Source organism: Erinaceus europaeus, chromosome X (assembly GCF_950295315.1).
Source record: "Erinaceus europaeus chromosome X, mEriEur2.1, whole genome shotgun sequence".
Taxonomy (NCBI): domain Eukaryota; kingdom Metazoa; phylum Chordata; class Mammalia; order Eulipotyphla; family Erinaceidae; genus Erinaceus; species Erinaceus europaeus.
In genome coordinates this window covers 25,799,402-25,825,653 of record NC_080185.1, presented here as the reverse complement: position 1 = coordinate 25,825,653, position 26,252 = coordinate 25,799,402, and the positions used below count along the sequence as shown (strand labels likewise).

Sequence of the window (26,252 nt, the reverse complement as noted above, 5' to 3'; positions counted from 1 at the left end):
CAGAGGTAAGGCAAGGTAAGGGTGTAGGATAGTTAGAGCACTAATTAATTAAAGTATGAGGTCAAGAGTTCCATCCCCAACACTGCATGTGCCATAGTGATGTACTAGGTCTCTTTTTTTCTCTCAATGAATACATATTGTTTACACAAGAAACATTGATGGGGGTGTGGTGTGTTATGTTATTGAGGTAAGTAATTTGCATACGTAATTACAACATCATAAACTACTGTCACCTCAGTACAAAATGACTGGTTGGGGGGGTGGCACAAAGGGTAGAGTGCACACATCACCATGCACAAAGACACAAGTTCAAGACCCTGGTTCCTATCTACAGGGTGTGGGGGAGGGAGTGACACAAACAGCAGAACAGTACTGCTGATGTCTTTCCTTTCTGTATCCCTTTCCCTGCTCTATTTCCCTCGTTCTCTCTTTCCCTGTCAGAAAAAAGGTCACCAGGAATGGTGGAGTTGTCATGCAGTACTAACCCTAGTAGCAAGAAATACATAAATAAAAATGAAACTATAGAGACTGGGCAGTGGTGCACTTGGTTTAGGGCACACCTAACCATGTGCAAGGATCTGGGTTCAGTCCTCTGGTTCTCACCTGCAGGAAAGGAAACTTCATGGGTGGTGAAGCATTACAGCAAGTGTTTCTCTTTCTCTCTCCTTATTTCCCCCTCCCATCTCAAATTCTCTCTATCCGATAATATAATAAGAAAAAGTTTAGGAGGGCGGGTGGTAGCGCAGTGGGTTAAGCGCACATGGCACGAAGTGCAAGGACCAGAGTAAGGATACCTGTTGGAGCTCCCGGCTCCCCCACCCCGTCTCCCCTCCTCTCTGGATTTCTCTGTCCTATCCAACAATAGCAACATCAGTGGAAACAATAACAATAACGACAACGACAAGGGCAACAAAATGGGAAAAAAATGGCTTCTGGGAGCAGTGGATTTGTATTGCAGGCACCAGGAACTGAGCATTAATAACCCTGGAGGCAATATATATATATATATATATATATATCTTCTGTATCTTCATTTACTTTTTTGTTTCCTTTGCCTCCAGTTGCTGGAGCTTGGTGCCAGCACTATGAATCCATCGTTTCTGGATTCTGGAGGCTTTTTTTTTCTCTTCTTTTTTTTTTCCATAAGACAGAGAGAAATTGAGATGGGAGGGTATAGAGAGAGAGAAAGAGAGAGAAAGACAACTGCAAAACAATTTCACCATTTGTGAAGCAACCATCCTGAAGTTGGGGAGCCAGGGGCTCGAACTGAGATCCCTGAGCAGGTCTTTGCACTTCATACTATGTGTGTTTCCTCATTTCCTTTGTGTTCACTTCACTTGTCAATTTCTGAAAGTGTTCAGAAGGCACTGCCAATGCCTCTTGCAGCTCTAGCAACCTTATACTTAATAATAGTTCAAAACGATGGTATTGAGTGGACATAATTCAGAATTATTCTCTGGAGAATTAAACTCAGTATTCAAGTGTTTATTTTAGTCTATTTTGCTTGATAAGCTGTTTAGCTACAGCAACTTCCTCCTGACTAGTACTTATTGGCATAGTAAGTCTATTCCAGTCCTATGTGGATTCCTGAGGCTTCATGACATCTCTTACACATAGCATAGCTGGGTGTTGTACTTTCATCTACTGCTGACTATATATATATGCCTTCATTGGTAACTTTAGTCACTTTTCAGTTATCATAATAACCAAAAGTTAACTGTCGAGGTCAAAGTGCTTTTTTAGCTCTGATTCCCCAGAATCCTGCCCCACTAGGGAAAGAGAGAGGCAGGCTGGGAGTATGGATCGACCTGCCAACACCCATGTTCAGCAGGAAGCAGTTACAGAAGCCAGACCTTCCACCTTCTGCATCCCACAATGACCTTGGGTCCATACTCACAGAGGGTTAAAGAATAGGAAAGCTAGGGAGTTGGGTGGTAGTGCAGCAGGTTAAGCACAGGTGGCACAAACCGCGAGGACTGGCATAAGGATCCCTGTTCGAGCCCTCGGCTCCCCACCTGCAGGGGAGTCGCTTCACAAGCGGTGAAGCAGGTCTGCAGGTGTCTATCTTTCTCTCCTCCCCTCTGTCTTGGCCTCCTCTCTCCATTTCTCTCTGTCCTATCCAACATCGGCGACATCAATAATAACTACAACAATAAAACAATGCAACAAAAGGAAATAAATAAATATTTAAAAAATAATAGGAAAGCTATCAAGGGAGGGGATGGGATACGGAGTTCTGGTGGTGGGAACTGTGTGGAGTTGTACCCCTCTTATCCTATGGTTTTGTCAGTGTTTTCTTTTTATAAATAAAAAAACATAAGCAAGGAAAAAAGTGCCCTTTTAAAAGAAAACTCTTTTAAAAACTCTTTTAAAAAGAGTTCTGTGGCTGTAACCTGCTTTCTTTAGTGAATTTCTAACCACTCTTTCCTTTGTTCACTTTCTCTTGCCCCCAGTAGGAAGTTAATTCAAAACCCAGCAAGTCCCATGAATGAATTGGAACTGACACTACCCTGAAAACTTACCTTTACAGCCAGGTGGTGGCACATCTGGTTGACTATACATGTTACAATACATAGAGACCCAGGTTCAAGCCGCCAGCCCCTACCTGCAGGGGGGAAAGCTTCACAAGTGGTGGAGTAGTGCTGCAGGTGTCTCTCTCCCTCTCTAGCTCCCCCTTCCTCTAGATTTCTGGCTATCTCTAGCCAATAAATAAATATAATAATAAAAAGGGAGCTGAGTGGTGGCACACCTGGTTGAGTGCACATTACAATGTGCAAGGACCTGGGTTTGAGCCCCAGGTTTGAAGAGCTTTGCAAGTGGTAAAGCAGTACTGCAGGTGTCTCTCTTTCTCTCTCTCTATCTATTTATCTATCTTCCCCTAACCTTTTGATTTCTGGCTGTCTCTATCCAATAAAAAGATAATAGAAATTTAAAAAACAAAGGTTTACCACTATTAGTACAGATATGGGATAGTCAACTAATACCAGGAACGGTGTACACAGGCCGCATCTTTTGTATGTAAATCCATGCCCTGTACTCCTTTAAAAAAGAGCATGGAAGTGATTCATCAAGTCTTAACTCTCCTCACAACAAACAGAAAAATTCTCATAGGCTCACTAGGGCACCTCTGCTAATAAATTTTTAAAAGCCAGCAAACTAAATAAGAAGTCCTTTATACAGACATGTACAACCCTTGACAATTCAGAGTAAATGAAGTACAAACTACTCTTATAATATATCCCTGAATTCAAGTTTAAATTGGGGGGGAAGAGCCCACCATTTAAGCAGAAAAAAGAATGTAATTTTTGGTAATCCCCATGAGCTCATATTTGATATATTTATAAGAAGTCTCTTCAACACTGTTCTTAGCGGCAGAATGGCAGCAATCACAAAGGGGAAGGAATAGAACCATCTGTTAAGTCCAATACCTAGTGAAGGCAGAAAGAGGTTTTGCCAGTAAATATTTTACTCAAGTTTTGACAAGTGTTTCTCCAAGCTTAGGAGCCTGTTGTTGTAGAAGCCACAGGTCATTAACTGGCCTCCTCTTTGCACTTTAATGGAAGAGGAACATTCCCATTCATACCTTTTTCCACCCAGACTCAGTGACTAAATACTTCCTTTGATTTGCCAGGGAATGTTGCTATCAGCTTTGTCAACTGTGAAACATGTTATTTAAGCTGTCAAAATAGCGTGTACCTGGAATGTGGCTTCAGGGTAGTTTCAACCCAATGGTTATGAAACTCACTGCGCACAGTAGCCACTCAGACAGCCAGAGAAGGTGAGGAACAGTGTCCCTGCTCTTCAATTTAATGTACAGGTAGGTGCAAGGCTCTTGTGAAGTAGTGAGACTTCTTTAGTTAGTGACTGCTCCAACAGAATGGATTCTCCTTCCTTATGGGTGAGGGCAACACAGGTATTATCTGATCTGAGTTGTTAGGAAGGGATGTTCAGAATCACAGCCCTTGAGGGTCAGGCGGTAGCACAGCGGGTTAAGCACAGGTGGAGCAAAGTGCAAGGACCGACATAAGGATCCGGGTTCCAGCCCCTGGCTCCCCACCTGTGGGGGCGGGGGTCGCTGCACAAGCGGTGAAGCAGGTCTGCAGGTGTCTATCTTTCTCTCCCCCCCTGTCTTTCCCTTCTCTCTCCATTTCTCTCTGTCCTATCCAACAACAACAGCAATGATAACAACATTGATAAACAACAAGGGCAAGAAAAAGGAAAAAAATAGCCTCCAGGAGCAATGGATTGGTAGTGCAGGCATCAAGCCCCAACAATAACCCTAGAAGCAAAAAAAAAAAAAAAAAAAAGAACCACAGCCCTTGATGATGGGAATGGCACAACCCCTAAAGTGTACTGGTTACAGAGCACAAGTATCTGAGCCTGAGCCTCTGGTTCCCACCCTCAGGGGGACAGAACATTAGAGCAAGTTGCAGATGTCTCTCTCTCTCTCTCTCTCTCTCTATATATATATATATATATATATATATATATATGTATATATATATATATATATCCCTTTATTGCCCCACATATCTCTATCTCTATCATAATATTTTTAAAAGGAAAAATGGCGGGGCCGGGCAGTGACGCACCTGGTTAAGCGCAAGGACCTGAGTTCAAGCTCCCGGTCCCCACCCATACAGGGAAAGCTTCAGGAGTGGTGAAGCAAGGCTGCAAGTGTCTCTGTCTCTTTCCCTCTCTGGCTCTCCCTCTCCTCTCAAATTCTCAATGTTTCTATCTAATAATAAATAAATGAAAATCTTTTTTAAAAAGAAACAAAAAATGGCCACCTGCCACAGGAGATTTGTTGTGCAGACACCTAACCCAAATGACGACCCTGGTGGCAAATACATACATAAATATATGCAGATGCATCTTTAGAACCACAGCCCTCTATAAGTCCCTAGATATTACTCTTCTAGCCAACCCATGGGCTCTCAGATCATTTCGCCTAAAATCTTGTCATTTTTGTACAAACATGGCTAAATCACAAATAAATACATTTTTTTTTAAAAGTAAGAAAAGGAGGTTCATGTAGAAATACAATCCACGCTATCTTGGGTAACTCTGGCTGAGCAAAACAGCTTTATATTTCAGACCAGACTGAGCGCCACTATCAATTCCCTGTTCCACTTACTTGTTAAACAGTGAGAAGATAACAGTAAACCACCGAAAAGTCTTTATGCTGCACTGCTGTAAAAGTCCCATGAGTTCTTTGGAATATAACAACTGCCAATCATCAGAAGAAACACCATCAGTCAGTGTCTGCCAGTTCACCTCTGCCATCCGATCTGAGAGATTCTGTAGCTGGGACTGCCTTTCTCATTAGGGACTCCCAAGCTATCAAGAGGCTAATGAACTAACTAGCTGTAGGCATCAGGAACCAAAAAGCACACAGGAATGTAACATTTCGCAGCCGAAACAAAATTTTCTTTAAGATACTTCTGGTGTTTGCTTTTATTGATAGAGGTAGTGTACACTCCTAAAAGAAACGCGAGAACTTCAGAGAAACAGGATGACAAAATAAATCACTGATCATATTACTAATTTTCTGGTATTTGTCTTCCATTCCTTCTCTTTCATGTTTCCATTTGGGAGTGGGAAGGGTAACTTATGTCTCTCTTCTTCTTTTTCTCATTCTGGCACCCTCCCCCTTTCATCCTCTAGCTCTTCAACATTTCAACATACTCATAGTTATAGTGGGCCCTGAATTGTCTATCTCTTATCCCCTTAGCATTAAATCACCAGCAATTTTCCATAGTCTGTAACAGGACATAGACATGATTTTATAGTAATCCTTGAAGGGGACTTACTGAGATTTCTTTTTTTATTATTATTAAAGTTTACTTCTTTTTCATATTTTATTTATTTTATTTTTGAGAGAGACGCAGAGACAAAGACACAGAGAGAAACACCAGAGCACTGCACAGCTCTGGCTTATTGTGGTACAGGAGACTGAACCTGGGACTTTGGAGCCTCAGGTATGAGAGTCTGAGAGTCTCTTTGCATAACCATTATGCTATCTACCCCCACCCCATGCTGAGATTTCTTATACCATTTTCCCATTTTCTAGGGTCATGTTCAGATCCATTGAATTTAGTGCACTTATAAATAACTCAATAGCCTTCTACTATGTTGTTTCCATGTTAACCTGTAACATGTCACATCCTCCAACTTTAACTAATTATGTGTTTACTATTTATCATTTCCACCCCACAAACCAGAGACTACATCTCTCTGGTTCCTACAAGAGCCCCTACCACATGGAGAAATGATAAGAGATATTCAACAAATATTTATTGAACGAACTAATGAATGAATGAACAAAAAATGAGTGAATAAATGAATCAACACCATAAGACTATGTCTTCATTAAAACCCCAGAATGAAAAGCGTGGGTCAAAAAAAAAAAAAAACGTTTGTGAAGTTGCCTGTTACATTTGTTTGCCAAGGACTCATTTAAATTTATATTCCCACCAACAATGTAAGGGAATGAAGGCATTCACCTACCACTGCCAGCACTGCTCACTCTTTTATTTGGTGAGAACTGTTGAGTTGTTTGTGTGTGTTTTAACCAGGGTTCATTAGAGATGCAAAAGAAGTTTGCCTGCAATTAATTATTTTAATTTGCATTTTGCAGTACTGCTGAGAATAAACCGTTTTGCCATGTCTGTAAACTAGTTGTTGTGCCAGTGTTGTAAATCATCTGGTCACAGCCTTTGTCTTTCTAATCAATTCACAGAAGCTCTTTCCTCAGGAAAGATGTCACCCTTTTGTCTGCTTTATTTGTTGTGCATATTTCCAGTAGTTTGACATATATGCCTTGTCATTTGGGCTACTTTTTTGACAGAAGATCAGTCCTCATTTTTATGTAATCATAACCGTCCATCTCCTTTATTCAAATATCCATTTCCTTGCCGTATAGCCCCACATGTGAATTGCAACTGTGATTTAAACGATAATGTCTGTTGGAGACTCAAGACTCACTCAAGTCCACAGATTCCAGCAAATACAAGGCAGGCCCTAACCCATCCCAGAGTCTCGGTTCTCACTTGCCAACAAGGATTGTTCACCAGAAGTCCAGGGACCTAAATAGGCCAGTGCCAGCTTTTAGGGACCTTCCCAGCCAAATCAAATTCCTTTCTCTACCTCTTTGCTTTGGTTAATGGTACAACCTCTACTCCAGGCTGGAAGCCAGGGGAGGTGCCACTAATTGGACTCTACAGTCTCCCTGGGCTTTTGCATTGCTTTAAATCTCTCTCATTCAAGAGCTCCTTAGACTAACTGGGATTCAGCCTCATCTCTGTCATTCCATGAGCCCTCACCCCACCTGCCCCACTCGTCTGCCTCAGGCCTGCATCCTCTTCCTTCTGCCCAGACCGGGCTAGGTGAGGCTACTGACTCTCATCATACCAAGAGGATGCTAAGCCCTCTGACAGTGTCCTTTCTTCTAAACATAACAAACAGCTTATCCAACAACCCCTCCCCTGCCTGTTCCTCATACTGTAGAAAGGAAGGGGTCATACAAAAGCAGTTTTGTGACCCTCTGGTGTTAGAGGGGAGAACAGACCACAGTTGCAGAGTTCTCCCACCCACCTCCCGTATGTCTGTACATCCAAATTCCGCATTTCACCCTCTAATCTTTATGACCTAGAAGCTGAATCTTGGATCTCTGGTCTTCGTCTTGGCTCAGTTCTCCTCCCTACTGCTTAGCACTGTGCCGACATTGCAATGCTGACTCCACAGTTTGATGAGGAGACCTGAACTGTGACCTAAGCAGATGGACTTTTCTCTATTTTTATACCAGAAACTGGCAAAAAGTTGTGACATTTTCAAAGTCCCTGTGCATATTCAGATAGTTTTCATACAAAATCCATCTCCCTTATTAGATATCAAAGCTCTGTGAGAGCAAGGATAGAATCTACTCCTTGGAATAAAACAGGTAATTCCACAACAATTCCATTTCATGAATGACAGAAGGTTGTTTTGTTTTTGTTTTACCAGAGCACTGCTCAGCTGTGTCTTATGGTGGTGCTAGGGATTGAACCTGAGTCTTTTGGTGCCTCAGGTGTGAAAGTCTTTTTACATAGCCATTTGGTTATCTCTCCAGCCCAGAAGAGATATTTTTTAAATGCCACTTCATATTGAGACACAAGACAAGTTTTAATCTTCTTGCATCAGTGCGGTAGCACAAATCCAAAACTGTTATTAAGAAAAGCTAATTGAATGGAAGGATGAGGATAGAGAACTTTGGTGGTGGATGTGTGTGGTGTGGAACTATACATCGTAATCTTACAATCTTGTAAAAAATATTGATAAAAAATTAAAAAAATGAGAAAACAGGGGGGAAAAAAGCTAATTTGTGAATTTGGGTGGGTGGTCTAGAGATAGCTGATCAGGTAAAGTGTCAGCCTTGCCATGGTTTGGAGCCCTGGCATCATCTGGAAGTGCCAGGCCACTGGATAATCTCCTTGCTTTGGTATCACTGCTCATTCTCTGCCCCCCTCCCTTCTCTTAATGCTAACACCAACAAGGGAATAGTCAAAATGCCCATATGCAAGGCCCTAGCTCCTAAGAAAAAATAAATTCTAATTCTTTTTTAAAAAATTATCTTTGTTTATTTATTGGCTAGAGACAGCCACAAATGAGAGGGAAGGAGATGATAGGGAAGGGTGAGAGACAGAGAGATACCTGTCACACTGCTTCACTACTTCAAAAAGCTTTCCCCTTGCAGGTGAGGACTGGGGGCTCAAACTTGGGTCCATGCACCTTGCAACATGTGCACTCAACCAGGTACGCCACCACCCGGCCCCTAAATTCTAATTCTGAATTGCCTTTTATACTGTCACTTTTCACTTAACATAGTCAATTGACTATAGTAAAAGGAAAGAAGGTCCTTGAATAAAGTCATCTCATTGTTCAGATTGGTTTTGTTTGTTCGTTTGTTTTGCTTGCCAGTGCTTTGAGGAAAGGATGCTGAATGAAGCAACATCATCTGAGGACTAGCTGTGCTACCTTGAGAATCCACAGCTCACCAAGAAGGACTCCAATGTCATGTCTGCCGTTTGTACAAAGAAACAGGCTGAAGCTGCTAGAGGCCTACAGGCATTCTTATGGTGGATTTCTGTCCCTGTCCCTGCTTGTGAAATGGGTGGGAGGGAGTAAGAGCCCTTAGCAAACAGAGCCGAATAAACGCATCCTCAGCAAAGTGAAGCTGCCCAGGGCCTCCTGGACCAGAGGAACAGCACTGCTGGCTGTGACAGTCCATTCACTCACTGCCTTACCCTGGGTCACCAGCCTGTCATGCCACCCTGCTTCCCTGCAAAATCTAGAAAGGGAAGGAGGAGGAGTGTGGGCATGTGAGGCATGAGCTGGCACATGGACTGTGGCATTCTTGCCAAGACAGGGCTCTTTCAAAATAGAGCCACCATTAAAAAAATGTATTTATTTATTGACTCAAGTTAAAGAAAATGAAGGAGAGAGCCAAAGCATCACTCCGGCACATGCAGGTACCAGGATTAGAACTTGTGAACTCATGCTTTTAAAGCCCGAGGCTCTAATGACTATGCTCCCTCCCTGGCTAACAGAGCCACCTTATAAAAAGAAAATGGACAGTGGCCAGAGGTAGTGCAAATGACCGTGCACCACGGCCTGGGTTCGAGCCCCCAGTCCCCACCTGCAGGATGGGATGCTTTACAAGTGGTGAAGCAGGCTACAGGGGCTCCTCCTTCCTTTCTCCATCCCTCCCTCTCTCCCCCACCATATTTCTCTCTGTTTCTATCATAACAAAAAGGGAAAATATGGCTTCATCATGCAGGAACCAAGTTTCAGGGATAACCCTAGTGGCAGAGAGAGAGAGAAAGAGGGACCAGGTGGTAGTGCACTGGGTACCCATATTTGAGTCCCCAGTCCCCACCTGCAGGAGGAAAACTTTCCAAGTGGTGAATCAGTGCTGCAGGTGTCTCTCTGTCTCTCTTCCCCTCTATCTCTCCCTTCCCTCTAGATTTCTGACTGTCTCTATCCAATAAATAAAGATAACAATAAAAATTAGGTGTGTGAGACCGGGTGGTAGTGCATCTGGTTGAGCACACAAGTTTTAGTGTGCAAGGACCCGGGTTCGAGCCCCTAGTCCCCACCTACAGGGGGAAAGCTTTGCGAGTGGTGAAGCAGGGCTCCAGGTGTCTCTCTTGTCTCTCTCTCTCTCTCTATCTCCCTCTTTCATCTCAACTTCTGGCTGTCTCGATCCAATAAATAAGTAAAGACATAATAATTTTAAAAAATTAGGTGTGCTCCAGGAGGTGGTGCAATGGATAGAACACATGTACTAGAGTGATGTTTGGTTCTTTCTCAAAAAAAAAAAACTTAAAAAAGAAAACTAAAAATTTTTTAAAAACCTAAAAAAGGAAGGGCGGGAGAAAAATGGAGTGGGGTGGAAGACAGCCCACACTTTAGGACTTGCCTGCTTTATCCTGCACATGCCCCAATTCAAGTCACATAGAAGTGCCACAACACTTGGGAAAGCTCCTTCCTGTCCATGATAGCCTAGTAGATTTGAGACACCAAATAATTCCTGGCCTGGGGGCCGGTCAATAGCTCAGCATAAGAATCCCGGTTAGAGCCCCCAGTTCCCCACCTGCAGGAAGGTCGCTTCACAGGTGGTGAAGCAGGTCTGCAGGTGTCTCTCTTTCTCTCTCTCTCTCTCTGCCTTCTCCTCCTCAAGTTCTCTCTGTCATATCCAACAACAATGACAACAATAATAATAACAAGAATGATTAACAAGGGCAACAAAAAGGAAAAAAATAGCCTCCAAGAGCAGTGGATACTACACAGTGCAGGCACTGAGCCCCAGAAATAACCCCAGAGGCAATAATAATAATAATTATTATTATTGTTGTTGTTGTTGTTATTGTTATTCCTGGCCTATGTAGCTGCTGGGAGATTTGGAAGATACTAGAAGGCCAGTGTGCACCATAAATATGATGATGAGATTCACTGGCTTCTGCCGCTGTAGAATCACACCACACACACACACACACACACACACACACACACACGCCCAGACCTCCGCACATGCCAGCCAGCAAGCATTGACCTGGAGAAGGACAGGGCCAGTGCCATTTCCTTGTCCCTAATTCAGAATCCCTTCCACAGGCCAAGGAATGCACCAGAGTTGGCTACAAACAGAAGAAATCTGGCCTGAGAAATCTCTGAGAGTCTGAAAATCTGGAGAGTATCAACGCTCTGATGCATTTTTCCAAAATCTTTTAGACAAGTCACCACTGAGCAGGACTCTTCTTTGACCCCAAGCAATATACTGGTTGACAGATGCACGCTGACAAGCAGTTGCTAGTTTTCTTTTAAAGAAGTCATTATTCCTCATGGACAGCTCCAGCCTTGTGCCAGTCAGCCGGTCACTCGTTCAATCTCTCTCCCCCTCAATCTCTATCTATCCCCTCCCTCTCTTTTCTCTGGGCAATGTGATCACAGTCATTTCTACTCAGTGGTTATAAGTCACACCAGCCTTGTCCTATCTGTGGAGGCAGGGAAGCACCTCAAAATAAGCACTGGGTGCAGGAGTCAGGGTCTTGGCTGGCAGCCATGGTGGCCTCTCTTGGCCCCTTAATGTGGATAGATAACTAAGAGTCACAAGGTGGCCTCTGTCACTGCTGAGGACTCCCAAGAGTCCCAAGATCCCAGCCTCCTCACATCCCACTAGGCTTCATGATGTTTTTGAATAAGGCACGTAGCCAGGAAACCCCTCCCCATCTTCCCCTCTCAACCCCCCTGAGCACAGAGCCTCAGGGTGTTGAAATCTGGGAGTAGCAACCCTAGTCTAAATGCTGCTCTAAGCTCACACGTGTAAAATCACTACAATGGTAACAACTGCCAGTTGACAATGCACTGAAATGCTCTTGTGGAGAGATTCGCTTAACCAGAAACATTTCACCATTTGCCAAAAACTGTCAGTTTATTGAGACCCCGTCAGAGGAGCCAGGATTGGGGAGTCAGTCTTGCTGTGCTCCTGTGGAGCTCAGTGACCTTGAGAACGCCTTTCAGCACCTCGGCATAAAACTGGGTCTGATAAATGGGAATACGTTTTCTTTGCCCACGCTTCCCTCACTCCCCAAGAAAATGCAAGTTTGCTGAGAAACACCAGAGATAAGAGATGCGAGTGCACTCTACACACAAACAAGGTTTGACCAGGATCCAGGCTCTAGGTTACACAGCTGGTTAACTGGCCAGCCTGGAGCTAAGGTCCAGGTGTGGGAACTCTCAGGCCAGACAGAAGGAACTGCCATTGCCCCTCAGTTCAGGGAAACACTGAGACCACCAGCTGGCATGGAGAGGTTGCTCTGCTAGGCAATTTCCCTCCTGAGACCAGCTCCTCAGCCTCATGCATTACTGCCAGCACAGCTGCCTTGCCACACACACACACACACACACACACACACACACACACACACACACCCCTATGCTTACCTTGGATCTCAAAGATCCTCAGAACTATCCATAAATTGTCAGGAGTTTTTGGAAGCCCTAGCCTACCACTAGTGTTCAAGATGATGATTTCTGGAAGTGAATAGAAATTAAGGAGGGGGAAAAGTGCCCTTGAAGCAGCAATGTGATTCTCTAGCAAATGCAATTTCACAAGCATTGTACAATCCAGTAATTGTGGAGCTTTGGAGGAAAAATGGTTTTTCTTTGACTAGACTAGAATTGGTGCCACACTGTTATGACCAAAGATATGATCAAATAGAGTTGTTTCAATCTGGGGAAATCCAAGATGTTGACCTCTCCTGTGAGATTGCTGGTTATCTTTTTATTATTATTATTAATCTTTTTTATTATTATCTTTATTTATTTATTGGATAGAGACAGTCAGAAATCGAGTGGAAGGGTGAGACAGAGACAGAAAGAGACAGAAAAACACCTGCAATCCTGCTTTACCACTCACAAAGCTTTCCCCCTGCAGATGGGGACCAGGGGCTTGAATCTGGGTCCTTGCGCATTGCAACAAGAACATGCTCAACCAGGTGTGCCACCACCCAGCCCCAGACTGCTGGCTATCTTATGTAGAACTTCCCATGGAACTTGCCAGAGGCCAATAGCCACCAAATCCATAATTCAGATTGCACTAGCAACCTATGTTTTCAGACTATGTTTGTCCTATCTGACATCACGTTCTCATTCTCATAAGTGACTGGAGCTCCCATTAGTGGCCAGGACTCCATTTTGACTTCTCTGCCACAGTCAAGGTTGTGGGATTCTGTTTTTGCCCCAAGCATCTTTGTAAAAATACTCCTGAAATCCCACAGTTTTGCAATACACAATAAATCATCAATATATATATATACACACGTGTGTGTGTGTGTGTGCGTGCGCGTGCGTGTGTGTCTGTATTCCCGTCACCCCTCATTATACCTAGAATTCGCATAAGCATGAGATTCTTTTCTTTTTAAATCTTCCGCTCTAGCATGGCTCAGTTCTGGCTATTGTTGGTGTTGGTGGTGGAACCTTGGCTGGCTGGCATGCAGGCCCCATATATTATGGCTGAACAATCTTCCTGATGCTAAGATGATTTTCAATAAAGCCAAAATATTCAGGGTCTTCTCAAACAACTGAATCTTATGGTTGACAAGACACTTACACAGTTCTAGAAATAGACTGAGGTGGCCACTGTCTTAAGGCCAAGGTTTTCTTAAGATGGGGAGAAAAAAAAAGTCAGAAATCCAGGTTCCATAGATTCTGCCAGAATTCCAACCTTCGAGAAAGGACAATGCACATAAAGAGACGGGAAAGGGAGCAAGAGGTTGACCAGAAAGCCAGAGGGACAGAAGGCACTGATGGGTCTAGCTGTTGTATTCCCAGAGATGCCTGGGAACAAGTCACCAAGTAAGCCCACCAGGGGGATGGGAACAGGTGCAGGCTGAGAGCCCAAGTGACAGCTACAGGCTCAAAGGTTCCAGTGATCACCTCCATAGAGTGGAGACAGCACAGTCATGGTCCGTGTTGCCCACTCTCCATCTAGACACCCCTGACAACTAGACTCACCTTGCCCAAGTCCTTAATCCCAAAGCAGATTTGTTGTAGAGAAACTGACAAAATGGGATCCCTGGAAGGATCGACTCTGCACCAAATAGATATGCCCTCTCCCTTTATGCTACTCCCTTTATGCTACGCCATGACCACAGGTAACCGACACTGTCACTGAATGGAATAAAATACTTTAATTTAATAAAATGCTTTAAAGAGTGACTGCATGAACAGCTCTTCCTCCATCAGCCCCAGGCTCCCAGCAAGTAGCCAAGAGGTACTCTGAGCTGGGTCTCCAGTGTTTGTAAATCAAAAGAGGTTCCCCTGGGCCTAGCTCAGAGTCCCTTATTTGCCAGGGGAGCCCCTCTTAAGTGGTAAGGAGCACAAACAGGGTACCAGGATCTCTCTTCTGTGTCCACAAAGGGCAGGAGAGAGACACTCGCTAGCCCTAGGAAGGACAACACAGAGAGGCAACTAAAGTCAGGCTGGAAGAGAAGATCAGCAAAATGGGTGAAGGCTGAAGAACTAGAGGAAAAGAGGGAGAGGGAGAGGGAGAGGGAGAGGGAGAGGGAGAGGGAAAGGGAGAAGGAGAGGGAGGGAGGGAGAGAGAGAGAGATGGAGAGAGAGGGAGAGAGAGGGCTAGCAGGAGGCAAGAGTCAGGAAAGCCTGGGGGGGTTGTCAGCAGAGGCCAAGAGGAAGGCGAACTGAGGAGAGAAAAAGAAAAAGAGGGAAGAAAATGCTGAAGAGGACTGCAGTAAGAGAAAAGGTGGAGCTGGGAGCTTCAGAACTAGAGTTTGCTGTTGACCGGCTATGGAAGAAGGGCAAACGCTAGAAGAAGAAGAAGTGCAGAGAAAAAAAAAGAGAGGGAGGGCCTGAAGGACTTAGGAAAGCCACATGCCAGAGCTCCCTGTGTTCTGAAGCTCCAGTGTGGAGTCTGCACGCGGTACCAAGTCCTGGTGGTGACTGGGGGGGGACGCTCTTTGGGGTGTTTAGGCAGCTCTACCCCCCACCCTTACTCCAGCCCCCCCCCGCCCCCTTCACACACACAACACACACACCCCACCCCCACTCCAGCCCCCCCTCGCCCCCCTTCACACACACACACACACATACATATCCCGCAATGTTCTTCCTGCTGCTAAACAGACTGGTCAGGGGACTGGCAAAATAGCCATGCAGGTCGGAATGCAAAGGCCCCTTGTGGACTCCACTGTCCGGAGCTTGAGTTTTGGGGGGTGCTGAGGGGTGGGTGGCGCCTGATGGGCCGAGGCCAAAGAGTGTGGGCACCTCGGTGCGCTGGGGTTCAAAACAGCGGCCACTGGCGCCTCCTACCCCCCCATACCACCAATTCCATCCACCACCTCCTCCTCCAGCCCGGGGTCCCGCTCCTCCCCAGGGGGCGCACTCACCTGGAGGGTCTCAGCCTGGCGTCGCGCTTTCCGTCCACCATGGTGGGCACGCAGCTGGTGAGCTCAGTCCAGTCGGCGTGCAGCCCGCAGCTCCAGCCCGTGGAGAACCTGGAGAAGAGCCAGGTCTCCCGCTTCCCGGGCCGGTGGCAAGTGCATTTCTTCTGACCCACTCGGCACTCGCAGGGCTGCTCCAGCTGGATGTTGCGCACCAGGTGGCGACCGAAAGTGGTGCCCCCGGTCTTCTGGATGTGCAGGAACACGATCAGGTCATCGCCCTTGATGTCGAAGTCTACCTGGCGCAGGAGGTCAACGCGGCTGAAATTGTAACGGGGCACGAACCTGGCGGAGCTCTCATCCTCCGAGCGGTACGGGTCCGGCACGGGCGAGCTGAATGCCTGCAGGCGGAGGAGCTGGCATTCTGTGCCGGGGCACACGTACTGGAGCACGATCACAGCGAAGAGGAAGAGCATCACCAACGCCAGCAGCAGCTTGTTCGATTTCTCATCCATGTTCCCGACGCTGGGGGGAAACCCAAGCTCGTTACGTCAACCCCGCAGCTCTGCCCGCGCTGGCCTAGCGCCCGCACTGCCCCACCCCCTGGCGCCACCGTTGCGCCCCTTTTCCCCCTCCCATCCGCACCGAGTACTCCACCACCTCTGTAGCGGCGCCCTTCCCCGCTTCCTTCCTTCCCGGCAGGCTCAGCGCTGTGGCTTCTGACACACACACACACACACACACACACACACACACACACACACACACACACACACACACACCACACACCACACACACACACCACACACACACACACCCGACTCCTCTCTGGCCTCCTGTCTGCCCCCCCCCACTAACCCGCAGCCGGAGCCCCCAGGAGCTTGGTACCCGCGAGGCCGCCCCACTCCCAAACTCGCAGCCCCGCTCCGAGCCTCGGTGAGTCTCGTTCCACTCCGGGGGACTCCGTGGCTCCCATCCCGTTCCCGCTTCGCCAGCCGGACAGTTCCCGGTGCTTCTGCCCTGCTCCCCTGGGCGGGCGCGCACGCTGCCGCCTCCCCGCCAGCCCGGTCAGCGGGCTCCTTCCCGGTGCGCCCCACGGCCCCGTTCTAGCCCGCGCCCGGCCGCCCACCTTGGGGCCACCTCGGGCAAGCCGGGAGCCGGGCGTCCGGAGTTCCCCGGGTAGGTAGCCCGCCGGCAGCCCCACTGGCCCGCACGGTCACCGCCCGACCCCGCGGCGCGCCTCAAGGAGGGAGCCGCGGCTTGGCCAAAAGGCGCGCGGAGCCCCTCCGGAGCCCCCGCGTCCAGCTGCCCCGGGCGGGCTGGAACTTTGCACACTCGCCTCCCCGCGAGGCTGCTTTCCCTAGCCGCACGGCTCCCGCACTTCCCCAGCCCGGCAGCGCGAGTCCCGCGTCCTCCTCTGTCAGCTTACCTGGCCAGGGGGCCGAAGATCTTGGAGAAGATCGCTCCAAGCACGTGCTTGAGCGAGTGGCCCAGGGCAGCCAGGCCCCTGGTGAGCAGGGCCCGGCAGAGGGAGCCCAGGTCCCAGCGTCTCCGGAGGTCGTGCATCCGCCCGCGGCGGCCTCGGGGCAGCAGTGCGGAGAGAGGAGTGCGTGCGGCTCCCGCCAGGAAGGAAAACGCCTTCAGGGGCTCGTCCGGGAGCCGCGGGGAGTTGAGTCCGCGAGACACACCCCTAGGAGGTCCCGCGCGGACTGAGGCGGCGACAGAGCCCGGCCGGCTGGCTGCCAAATCGGCCTCGACTCTGGAATGCCGGCGGGGACAGGTGGTGCGGGCGGGCGCTCTTCGCTCGGGTTGCAGAGGCGGCCCGAGCGCCTGAGCTGTACACGCAGGCAGTGCCATTCCCCCCTTCAGGCAACTCGGGGTACTAAGGCTCAGGAGCGAGCAGGAATTTATGTAATAATGCCTCGCGCCTCAGAGCCCTGGCACTTCACAAGCAGCACAGGACCTGAGCTGTTTTCTCCCGCCTGGGGGAACGGAGGTCAGTCACTCCGGAGAGGGCTTGGAATTTCACCCCTCCCTCAAAATAGCCAAGGTGAAAATTAGACCCTTTCCCTCACTCTTTTCCAATTTCCCTTCCCGAACGGAAGCGAGGGTATTTTTTGAAAAGGTAAGTCAACAACATGAAAGGAAAGCATGAACAAAATAAGAGAGAGAGAGAGAGAGACCACCAAACGCCACTACATTCCAAAATGAGCTGCTGAGCTTTTATCAAGGCTGAAACTCGCCCATTCTCCTGCCTTCTGTTTGCCTCCCCGGCTCTAGCCCCATGCCTACAGAAAGACCTCTACTGGGGGATAGGGGGGTGTATTGAGCAAAAAGGACGTGACTGAAAATGTGATTAGACTAGTGCCATTGGATCTACGGTGATGTTGTGACTCATGAAATAGTGGCCCAGAAAGGGGAAGGAAGCTAGTCAGTGTCACACAGCACAGCCTCGAGGCTGGGACCCAAGAAGCCAGACCCCACCCACCAGGCTCCTGACATTTGACACTATCTCCCCAACAGATAGATGTGTCCCAGTTGGAATCCTCAGTATCCAGAAGTCTCTTTGAGATTGTACACCAGGAGTAGTTTGTATTGGTTGAGAAACATTCCATCTTTATTTTACTGGATCAGCTGCCTTTAGTTAAGTGGTGCTCCAGTGAACCAGAGCCCACTGCCGCCAGTCCCAAAGCTTCACATAAGCCGAGGGTGACAGCAGAATTTCAGACCAGGGCTACTGGCACTAAGGAGGTAGCGAGTGGGCAGTGGACTGAGCCCTGCATGGGGCCCAGTTCCTGCTGTGACAGGCTCTTGCTCTATCTCCCTGCATCTCCTTCTTCTTCCCTGAGCTTTACTCCATCCCTTCTGCCTTCTTTGTGCTGTGAAGTTGCAAGTGTTAGGCTGGGAGACCCAAGGCTTCCTCAGGACCCTACTAGCCCCTCCCTTCTAAGCCTGGATTTCCTCGGGGGTAAAAATCATGATGGGTTCCTCCTTCTCTGACATGTGGGTATATCTAAGGATGACCTGGAGAGGGCAGTGCCAAATGGAAGGTGGTAGTTCCCTGTGGTTTTATGCCCCGATATGCCAACGGAGTCACACAGAAATTGAGAGAAAGAGCCCATAACAGGCAATTTCACAGCTGTGCCTTCTGACCCTCACCTCATTGGACTTCCTAGGTCCTGGTGAGATTTCCATGTGCCCCCAAACCTATAGGAGGCAATGAGAACCTTTTGTTTGGCTGTAAAGGAGGCAGATTCTTGAGAATCCAGAGTTTCAGGATTTGGCAGATTTTGCATACAGCAAAAGCAGCTTACACAGTCAACTAAGTGGGTACCCAGGCTGCGCCTCCCCATCCCCTGAGGCTTGTGTGTGTGTGTGGGGGGGTCCTATCACCCCCAGGGTAAGTGAGACCTCAAGCCTGGGAGTGGGAAGTCGAGATGGTGATCCAGGAATCCAGCTTGCCTGCTGACCCTGTCTCCTCTGCTACCTGCACAGTAAAGCTCTTTAGTTTGTCCAGTAGGTGGCTCTCCTGGTGGTGCCATAGGCAGGTGCCTCTGCCATTACACCATTATAATGGCATTCTGTGCTTCCCTGAGAGGACTTTTCTGGAAGGGGACTGGAGGAGGTGTCACCCATTCATGTTCCCAATACAAATGAATCAGCAGTTTCTTTCAAATACACACACACACACACACATATTTTTTTAATTATATTCGGGAAAGGGGTTAATAGTTTTTTACACATGGATATTATTTCTCATTTCCCTGTGACAGGTGTCTGCATTATATTTTTAAATTTTATTTATTTATTATTGGATAGAGACAGAGAGAAATTGAGAGGTGAGGGAGAGATAGAGAGGGAAAGAGACAAAGAGACACCTACAGCATTACCTTACCACTTTTGAAGCTTTCCCCCAGCAAGTGGGGACCAGGGGCTTAACCAGATGCACCACCCCTTGGCCCCCTCTGCATAATATTTCCACCTCCAATTTAGGTCCTTTTCCCCCATCATACATCAGGGCCCCAAAGCCTTCCCTAGCCCCCTCCCTATTCTGCTTCCCTGGAGGCTTTTACTTTGGCGCAATACAACTCTGAAGTTTCTCTTCTAAGAGATACTTGGAACATCACTGAAAGGGGGGTGGGGAATGACAGGGCAAAGGCAGGTACCAGGAAAAAAAATAAAGCATACCACATTTCTACGGTGTAAAGGAAGATGTTCACACAGGTGTGAGCTCACACATAACTGCATACAAGCACACATCCAGTTTGACTCTTCCAAACAAGGATCAGTCTGGTTGGTACTTTCAAAAGGAAGGAAAGGCACAAGCTTGTAAAGTGCAGTTTTTCAGATCTCATGTCTCACTAGCTAGCACGCCAGTGTGAATACCTACAGCAGCTCATTAGAGAGTATTTGCATTGGGCTGGGAGTAGTTAGCCTAATGGGTATGCAAAGAGACTTTCCTGCCTGAGGCCTGGAGCTCCAAAGTCCCAGGTTCATTTCCTTATATCACCATAAGCCAGAGCTGAGCAGTGCTCTGAGGGAAAAAAAAGTATTTGCATTTACAAAGCCTTCCTTTATTTTATTTATTTATTTATTTACTTTTAACGAGAGCTTTGCTCAGCTCTTGCTTATGGTGGCATTGGGGACTGAACAAAATCTTCCTTTACCTCCTGTTGTAAACAGCACAGAAATTAATCTTTCACAGGGAATTGCATACAGCAGAGCTCAAAGAAGAAGAAGAAGAAGAAGAAGAAGAAGAAGAAGAAGAAGAAGACAATGAAAGGAAGAACAAGAGAAACAGGGGGTCCCTACAAGTCTGCTGAGAAGAGGACATTCTTCCTGTCTGTGTCCCCCTCCTAGAAGCTGACTCTGCTCAGAATCTGAATGAGAAAGGTTCTGAAACTCCAGAAGCCAGCCTTATTTGGGAGATTCAGAGTAGGGAAGTGAAGATATGTGACTGAATCATCAGGTCTTTCTCTTTCCAGCTCTACATTGCTTTCATTTTCACTTTTCTTTTTTTCCCCAGTATGGCGTCAGAGTTTGAGCCCAGGTTTTCACACATGTGCCAGCAGGAAGCCTTGCTTTACCATCCATCCACAGAGTCCTCCTTGTTTTCACATGGTGCTTGGGATTGAACTCAGGGCCTCACCGTGCAAACTAAGTCTTTTACCACTGAGTCACCTTCCCAACTCCTCTTGTCTGTCTAGGTCCAGCAGGTATGTATTTATATATGGAATTCAGTGCTTGGAAGATGAGACAGATTTTGCAATCTGAGCAGGCCTTCCTGTTGTCTTCACCTTGTGGTCCATTTGGCATTATTTTCCCAGGACTGTCCTGCTGTGCTGTAGATTCCACAAAAGGTTACTGATTCTAGGAGCATAAAGGTCAGCCAGGCTTGCATACTAAGCAGTGTCCAGATAGAAATGCATTGACTCGCTGTAGTCTGACAGACTAGCTAGAGATCACTGGAAGAGCACTGGCTTGGGAACCTGGAGACCAAGGGTGCTAGACATGATGTTGCTATTACTGAGACTCCTTATGATGACTCAAAAGTACAGTTGAAGTTGTAACAGAGAATTCTCTCTTCTTGCTCTGACATCTCAAGTCACACACTTTCTCATCTTTCTTTGGGGTCAAGGAGCCAAATCCAGGGGAAAGTGGAAACCTGGCCCTCGATGCTTTCCATGACACTCCTTGGTCAACTGGTCCTGCTATCATCCTATGTGCCATTCCCCAGAACAACAAAAGAGTGTCAGTAAGTACTCTTGCTATAAAATCATGAAACACCAAAAGAAACAGGCTTCTTCCTCTCTCCCTCCCTCATCCCGAACATTCTCAACTCAGTCTAACTGTATCTAAGTTTTTTTTGTTGTTGTTGTTGTTTTCTTATTGAGGGAGTGTTGTTGTTTTTTTTTAAAACTGTTGTTCTAAAAGAACAATTTCACATGTCTCCCAGGGAGTCAGTGTCAGGATAGCTCACCCATCACCAAAGAGTCACCTCCCTCCTCTATAGGACACTGAACACCCACACCTCCTCTTCTATTTTTTTTAAGATATCTTTACTGGCGTTAGGGAGATAGCATAATGGTTCTGCAAAAGACTTTCATGCCTGAGGCTCTGTGGTCCCAGATTCAATCCCCAGCCAGGGCTGATCAGTGTTCTGGTCTCTGTTTCTCACTCTCTCTGTATATTTTTGTCTCTGTATATCACTTTCCCTGACAAATAATAAATAAAATGATTTTAAGGATGTATTTACTAATGAGAGAGAGAGAGGTGGGAGAAAACACCAGAGCATTATTCTGCCACATGTAATGCCAAGGCCAAACTTGGGATCTCATGCTTGAAAGTTCAGTGCTTTACCCATTGTGCCACCTCCCAGGCTGCCCTTTTCTTATTTTCTAAAATGTGCATGCTCTTAGTAATGTTTTTTAATCATAAGAAATCCAGGATAAACCTCTAGGGTGGGGCTCACTTTCCTGCATGCTTCTCTCAACCCATATCAAATGTTATTGCATCTTCTGATGCCAACCTAATCAACACTAGAAGTACCCCTTCAGCATGCTTCACTTCAGACTGTGACCCTTCACCCCCATTACACCAATGAAACCTTTTCTTTCATAGGATTCTCTAATTCCATTCCAGGGGGTTCTCCTTCTAACAAAGTCCCAAAACCTAGATATAAACCAGGCCCCAAGAAATAGAACATATGCCCACATGTATCCATTAATTAGGGAAAAATATATACCTGAAAGCAAAAGTATACAGTAGTCTGCAGTGAGTCAGTATAAAGTTCCTAATAAAAAAAGTATCTAATTAGACTTAGATACCCTCCTCACCATCTTCCTATTACAGTTATCTCACTTACTCCAAAGCTGACCTTATCAATGCAAGGATTGCAAAAGCTGAGTAAGGGCAAGAGACTGGCATACTTTAATGATGACTCTTTAGTCACTATCAGGTCAACCCATCAGCTGGGGCCCTATTCAGGGAGTCCTGAGATTCCCAAACAGACATAATGGGCCTAGACCTCAAATAAGTCCCTCTCGCCTAGTTATCAGTCATCTCTATTAGGAACAATAAAATATACCCCTTTGTGGGCCCCCCATAGGACCTTGCTCTTAACTTGGATCAACAATGGTAGAGAATGTTCCATCCTCTGATGGGAGGATGAACAACATACTCTATGCTACACCTGAGGAAGATGGGTCCTGATATTGGGGCAGCTTGGAATGTTCCTACTCATGACCACAGAATGTGAGGTCAGATCTACAGGGATGCAGAGGTCACATAGGCTCCTAAGCGAAATATAGGCCCCAGACCAAATCAAATCAATGGGGTTTACAATCAACAATATTTATACCCCTTTCCCATATTAGAGAGCTACTCTCTTCCCTGATCCAGCTTTCTGATCCTTCTGCCAGCCATGACATTATCTCCCCAGACAATAAATTGGATCCACCTGTATATCAGACTTCAGGCTCAGGAAAAAAAAAAAAAAACTAGTATATCCATGGGCCCTTCAGAATATAACTAAAATAGGCCTACTAGCTATCTACAAAATGCAGTAAACCCCCCCCCCCCAACTCTTCATCTGCACGATTCCAGCCTTTAAGTTCATGATTGAGCAACAATTTGTTTGGCCTTGTATGTTAACTCTTTTTTCACCCACCGGGTTCCAGATGCTAGCATGATGCTGACCAGACTTCCCTGGACAGACAACCCTACCAATATGTCCTGGAACTCCGCTTCCTCAGAGCCCCACTCTACTAAGGAAAGAGAGAGGCAGGCTGGGAATATGGATCAAGCAGTCAACACCCATGTTCAGCGGGGAAGCAATTGCAGAAGCCAACCCTTCCACCTTCTGCATCCCACAATGACCTTGGATCCATACTCCAAGAGGGTTAAAGAACAGGAAAGCTATCAGGGGAGGTGATGGGATATGGACTTCTTCTGGTGGGAATTGTATAGAGTTGTACCCCTCTTATCCTATGGTTTTGTCAATGTTTCCTTTTTAATTTTTTGCCTTTTTTTAAGTTACCATTTTTAAGAAATTATTTGTTATTGGATAGAGACAGAGAGAAATTGAGAGAGAAGAGGAAGATAGAGAGGAAGAGAGACAGAGAGAGACACCAACAGACCTGCTTCACCGCCTGTGAAGCGACTCCCCTGCAGGTGGGGAGCCAGGGACTTGAACTGGGATCCAAACCGGTCCTTGCGCCTTGCGACATGTGCGCTTAACCCGCTGTGCTACTGCCCGACTCCCAATGCTTCCTTTTTATAAAGAGAGGGAGAAGGAAAGAAAGAAAGAAAGAAAGAAAGAAAGAAAGAAAGAAAGAAAGAAAGAAAGAAAGAAAGAAAGAAAGAAAGAAAGAAAGAAAGAAAGAAAGAAAGAAAGAGGGAGTCGGGCTGTAGCGCAGCGGGTTAAGCGCAGGTGGCGCAAAGCACAAGGACCGGCATAAGGATCCCGGTTCGAACCCCGGCTCCCCACCTGCAGGGGAGTCACTTCACAGGCGGTGAAGCAGGTCTGCAGGTGTCTATCTTTCTCTCCTCCTCTCTGTCTTCCCCTCCTCTCTCCATTTCTCTCTGTCCTATCCAACAACGACAACAACAATAATAACTACAACAATAAAACAACAAGGGCAACAAAAGGGAATAAATAAATAAAATAAATATTTAAAAAAAAAAGAAAGAAAGAAAGAAAGAAAGAAAGAAAGAAAGAAAGAAAGAAAGAAAGAAAGAAAGAAATACAGGATAGTCAAACTCCTAAGTCAATGATTTTTTTCTCTCTCTCTTTTTAAATTTTCCAGATAACCATCAATACACACATCTGTTTTTTAAATGTATGTTTTATTTACTGGATAGAGACAGAAATACATAAATGGGGAGATGAGGACAGAGAGGTAGAGAGATAAAGAGACACCTGCAGTAGTGCTTCAGCCTGTGTAAAGCTTTCTGCCTGCAGGTAAGGACCCTAGGCTTGAACCTGAGTCCTTGCACATTGTAAAGTGCTCTCAATCAGGTGTGCTACCTCCCATCCCCTTCAATGCATTTTCCATTTGCATGTTTGCCACCAAAGTTAAAGAGTAATAACACTTAATGAAGCAATTATTCAGTAATCAAGTTTGGATAGTGCCAAGAGGTTGAGTCTTTTAGATACACCCCCTTTCAACAGTCTTCTACCCCTCTTCCCCCACCGGAAATACTTGGTTTTATTTGTTTAGCTTTAGGCACTGAAGGCATTACAGAGGAGATTTGAACCTGGGCGATCACTCACCAGGTAGGGCTCATACTTGACTGTGAGCAAGCACCCTGGGTTGGGCCCCTGGGTTCCAAATGGGAATATGTGCATGAGGACAAACCCAGGAGCAATGAAGCAGTACTGTGGTATCTCTCTTTCTGTCTCTCTTTCTCTCTCTAACCTATCTAAAGGAGCAAAAAGAATCTGCAAGGAGTGCTGGGATCATGCAGGCATGGAGACCCAGTGATAACCCTGGTAGCAATAAGTAAGTAGGTTAATTAATTAGTTAATGAATTAATGGGGGTTAACACTAGCTTGCTGCATATGCTGAAAGGTCATCCACTACACACAGAAAGTGGTTCATGGCAGACTCTGCAGGGACAGACTGATGGACACTTTCACTTTCGCTGACAGTGAATTTTCGCCTTTCCTGCCTGCGGATAGAGAATGGAAGAGTCAGTTCATGCAGGCCATTTTCTTTAAGGATTTATCAAGAACTGACTTGTTTTTCTTTACATTCCAGATATGAATGGGATCACAGGATACTTGCATTGTTCTGTCTGATCCAGTTCACTTTACATTAAGCTATCAAGGTGACCTTCAACCCTAGACGTGCCAGGTTCAATCTCCAGCACCACTAAATGCTATAGCTGAGTGATAGATACACTGGTCTCTTGGTTTAAAATTGATAAATCCGTTTAAAAGACCACCAAGGCCCATTCATATCATTACGATCGATTGGTAAGATCCCCTCCTTTGTGTTCAAATGATAATATTGTGAGTGTGTGTAACATTTTTTGTATTTTGTTTCATTTTTATTAGTGATTGGATAGTTGCTTACAAGATGGTCAGATTATAGGGCCATAGATCCACACCACACCCATCACCACAGTGTTCTGTTCTGTGCCCCCATTCTCCCAACAATAGCCATTATAGTTCTCACAAAATAAAAGAGACATTTGGTCTATGACTTCTTCCTCCACCACCTCCTCCTCCTCGTTTTTATTTTTCTTTCAAATGCATGTGTTTAATTATCTATATTTCACGAATGAACACAGTCATTGGGTATGTCCTTACTGCCCTGATCATGATCACCTCCATTTTATCGAAAAGCTATGGTGCCACATTTTTGCAGGTGTGGACTAGTATTCTCTTGAATACATGTCCCATCATTTTTCTTTTTTTTAATTTATAAAAAGGAAACATTGACTAAACCATAGGATAAGAGGGGCACAACATCACACAATTCCTACCACCGGAACTCTGTATCCCATCCCCTACCTGATAGCTTTCCTAATCCTTAACCCTCTGGGAATATGGACCCAAGGTTCTTGTGGAATGCAGAAGGTGGAAGGTCTGGCTTCTTTAATTGCTTCCCCGATGAATATGGGTGTTGACAGATCAATCCATACTCTCAGCCTGTCTGTCTCTTTCCCTATTGGGGAAGGGCTTTGGGGAAGCAGAGTTCCAGGACACATTGGTGAGATTATCTGTCCAGGGAAATCTGGTCGGCATCCTGCTAGCATCTGGAACCTGGTGGCTGAAAAGAAAGTTAACATACAAAGCCAAATTGTTGA

The 26,252-nt window shown here is 46.3% G+C and overlaps 1 protein-coding gene across 1 annotated transcript in view; it reads right to left on the bottom strand.

The window, feature by feature from the left end:
* The window catches only part of HS6ST2 (heparan sulfate 6-O-sulfotransferase 2), a 384,980-nt gene extending 367,686 nt beyond the window's left edge, over positions 1 to 17,294 (bottom strand). The window contains exons 1-2 of the mRNA XM_007517016.3: positions 16,867 to 17,294; positions 15,444 to 15,962 (exon numbers count right to left, since the gene is read on the bottom strand). Coding sequence (XP_007517078.1) covers positions 15,444 to 15,962; positions 16,867 to 17,294 — 947 coding nt within the window. The remainder of the gene's footprint in view (positions 1 to 15,443; positions 15,963 to 16,866) is intronic.
* Between the last annotated feature and the right edge of the window lie 8,958 nt (positions 17,295 to 26,252).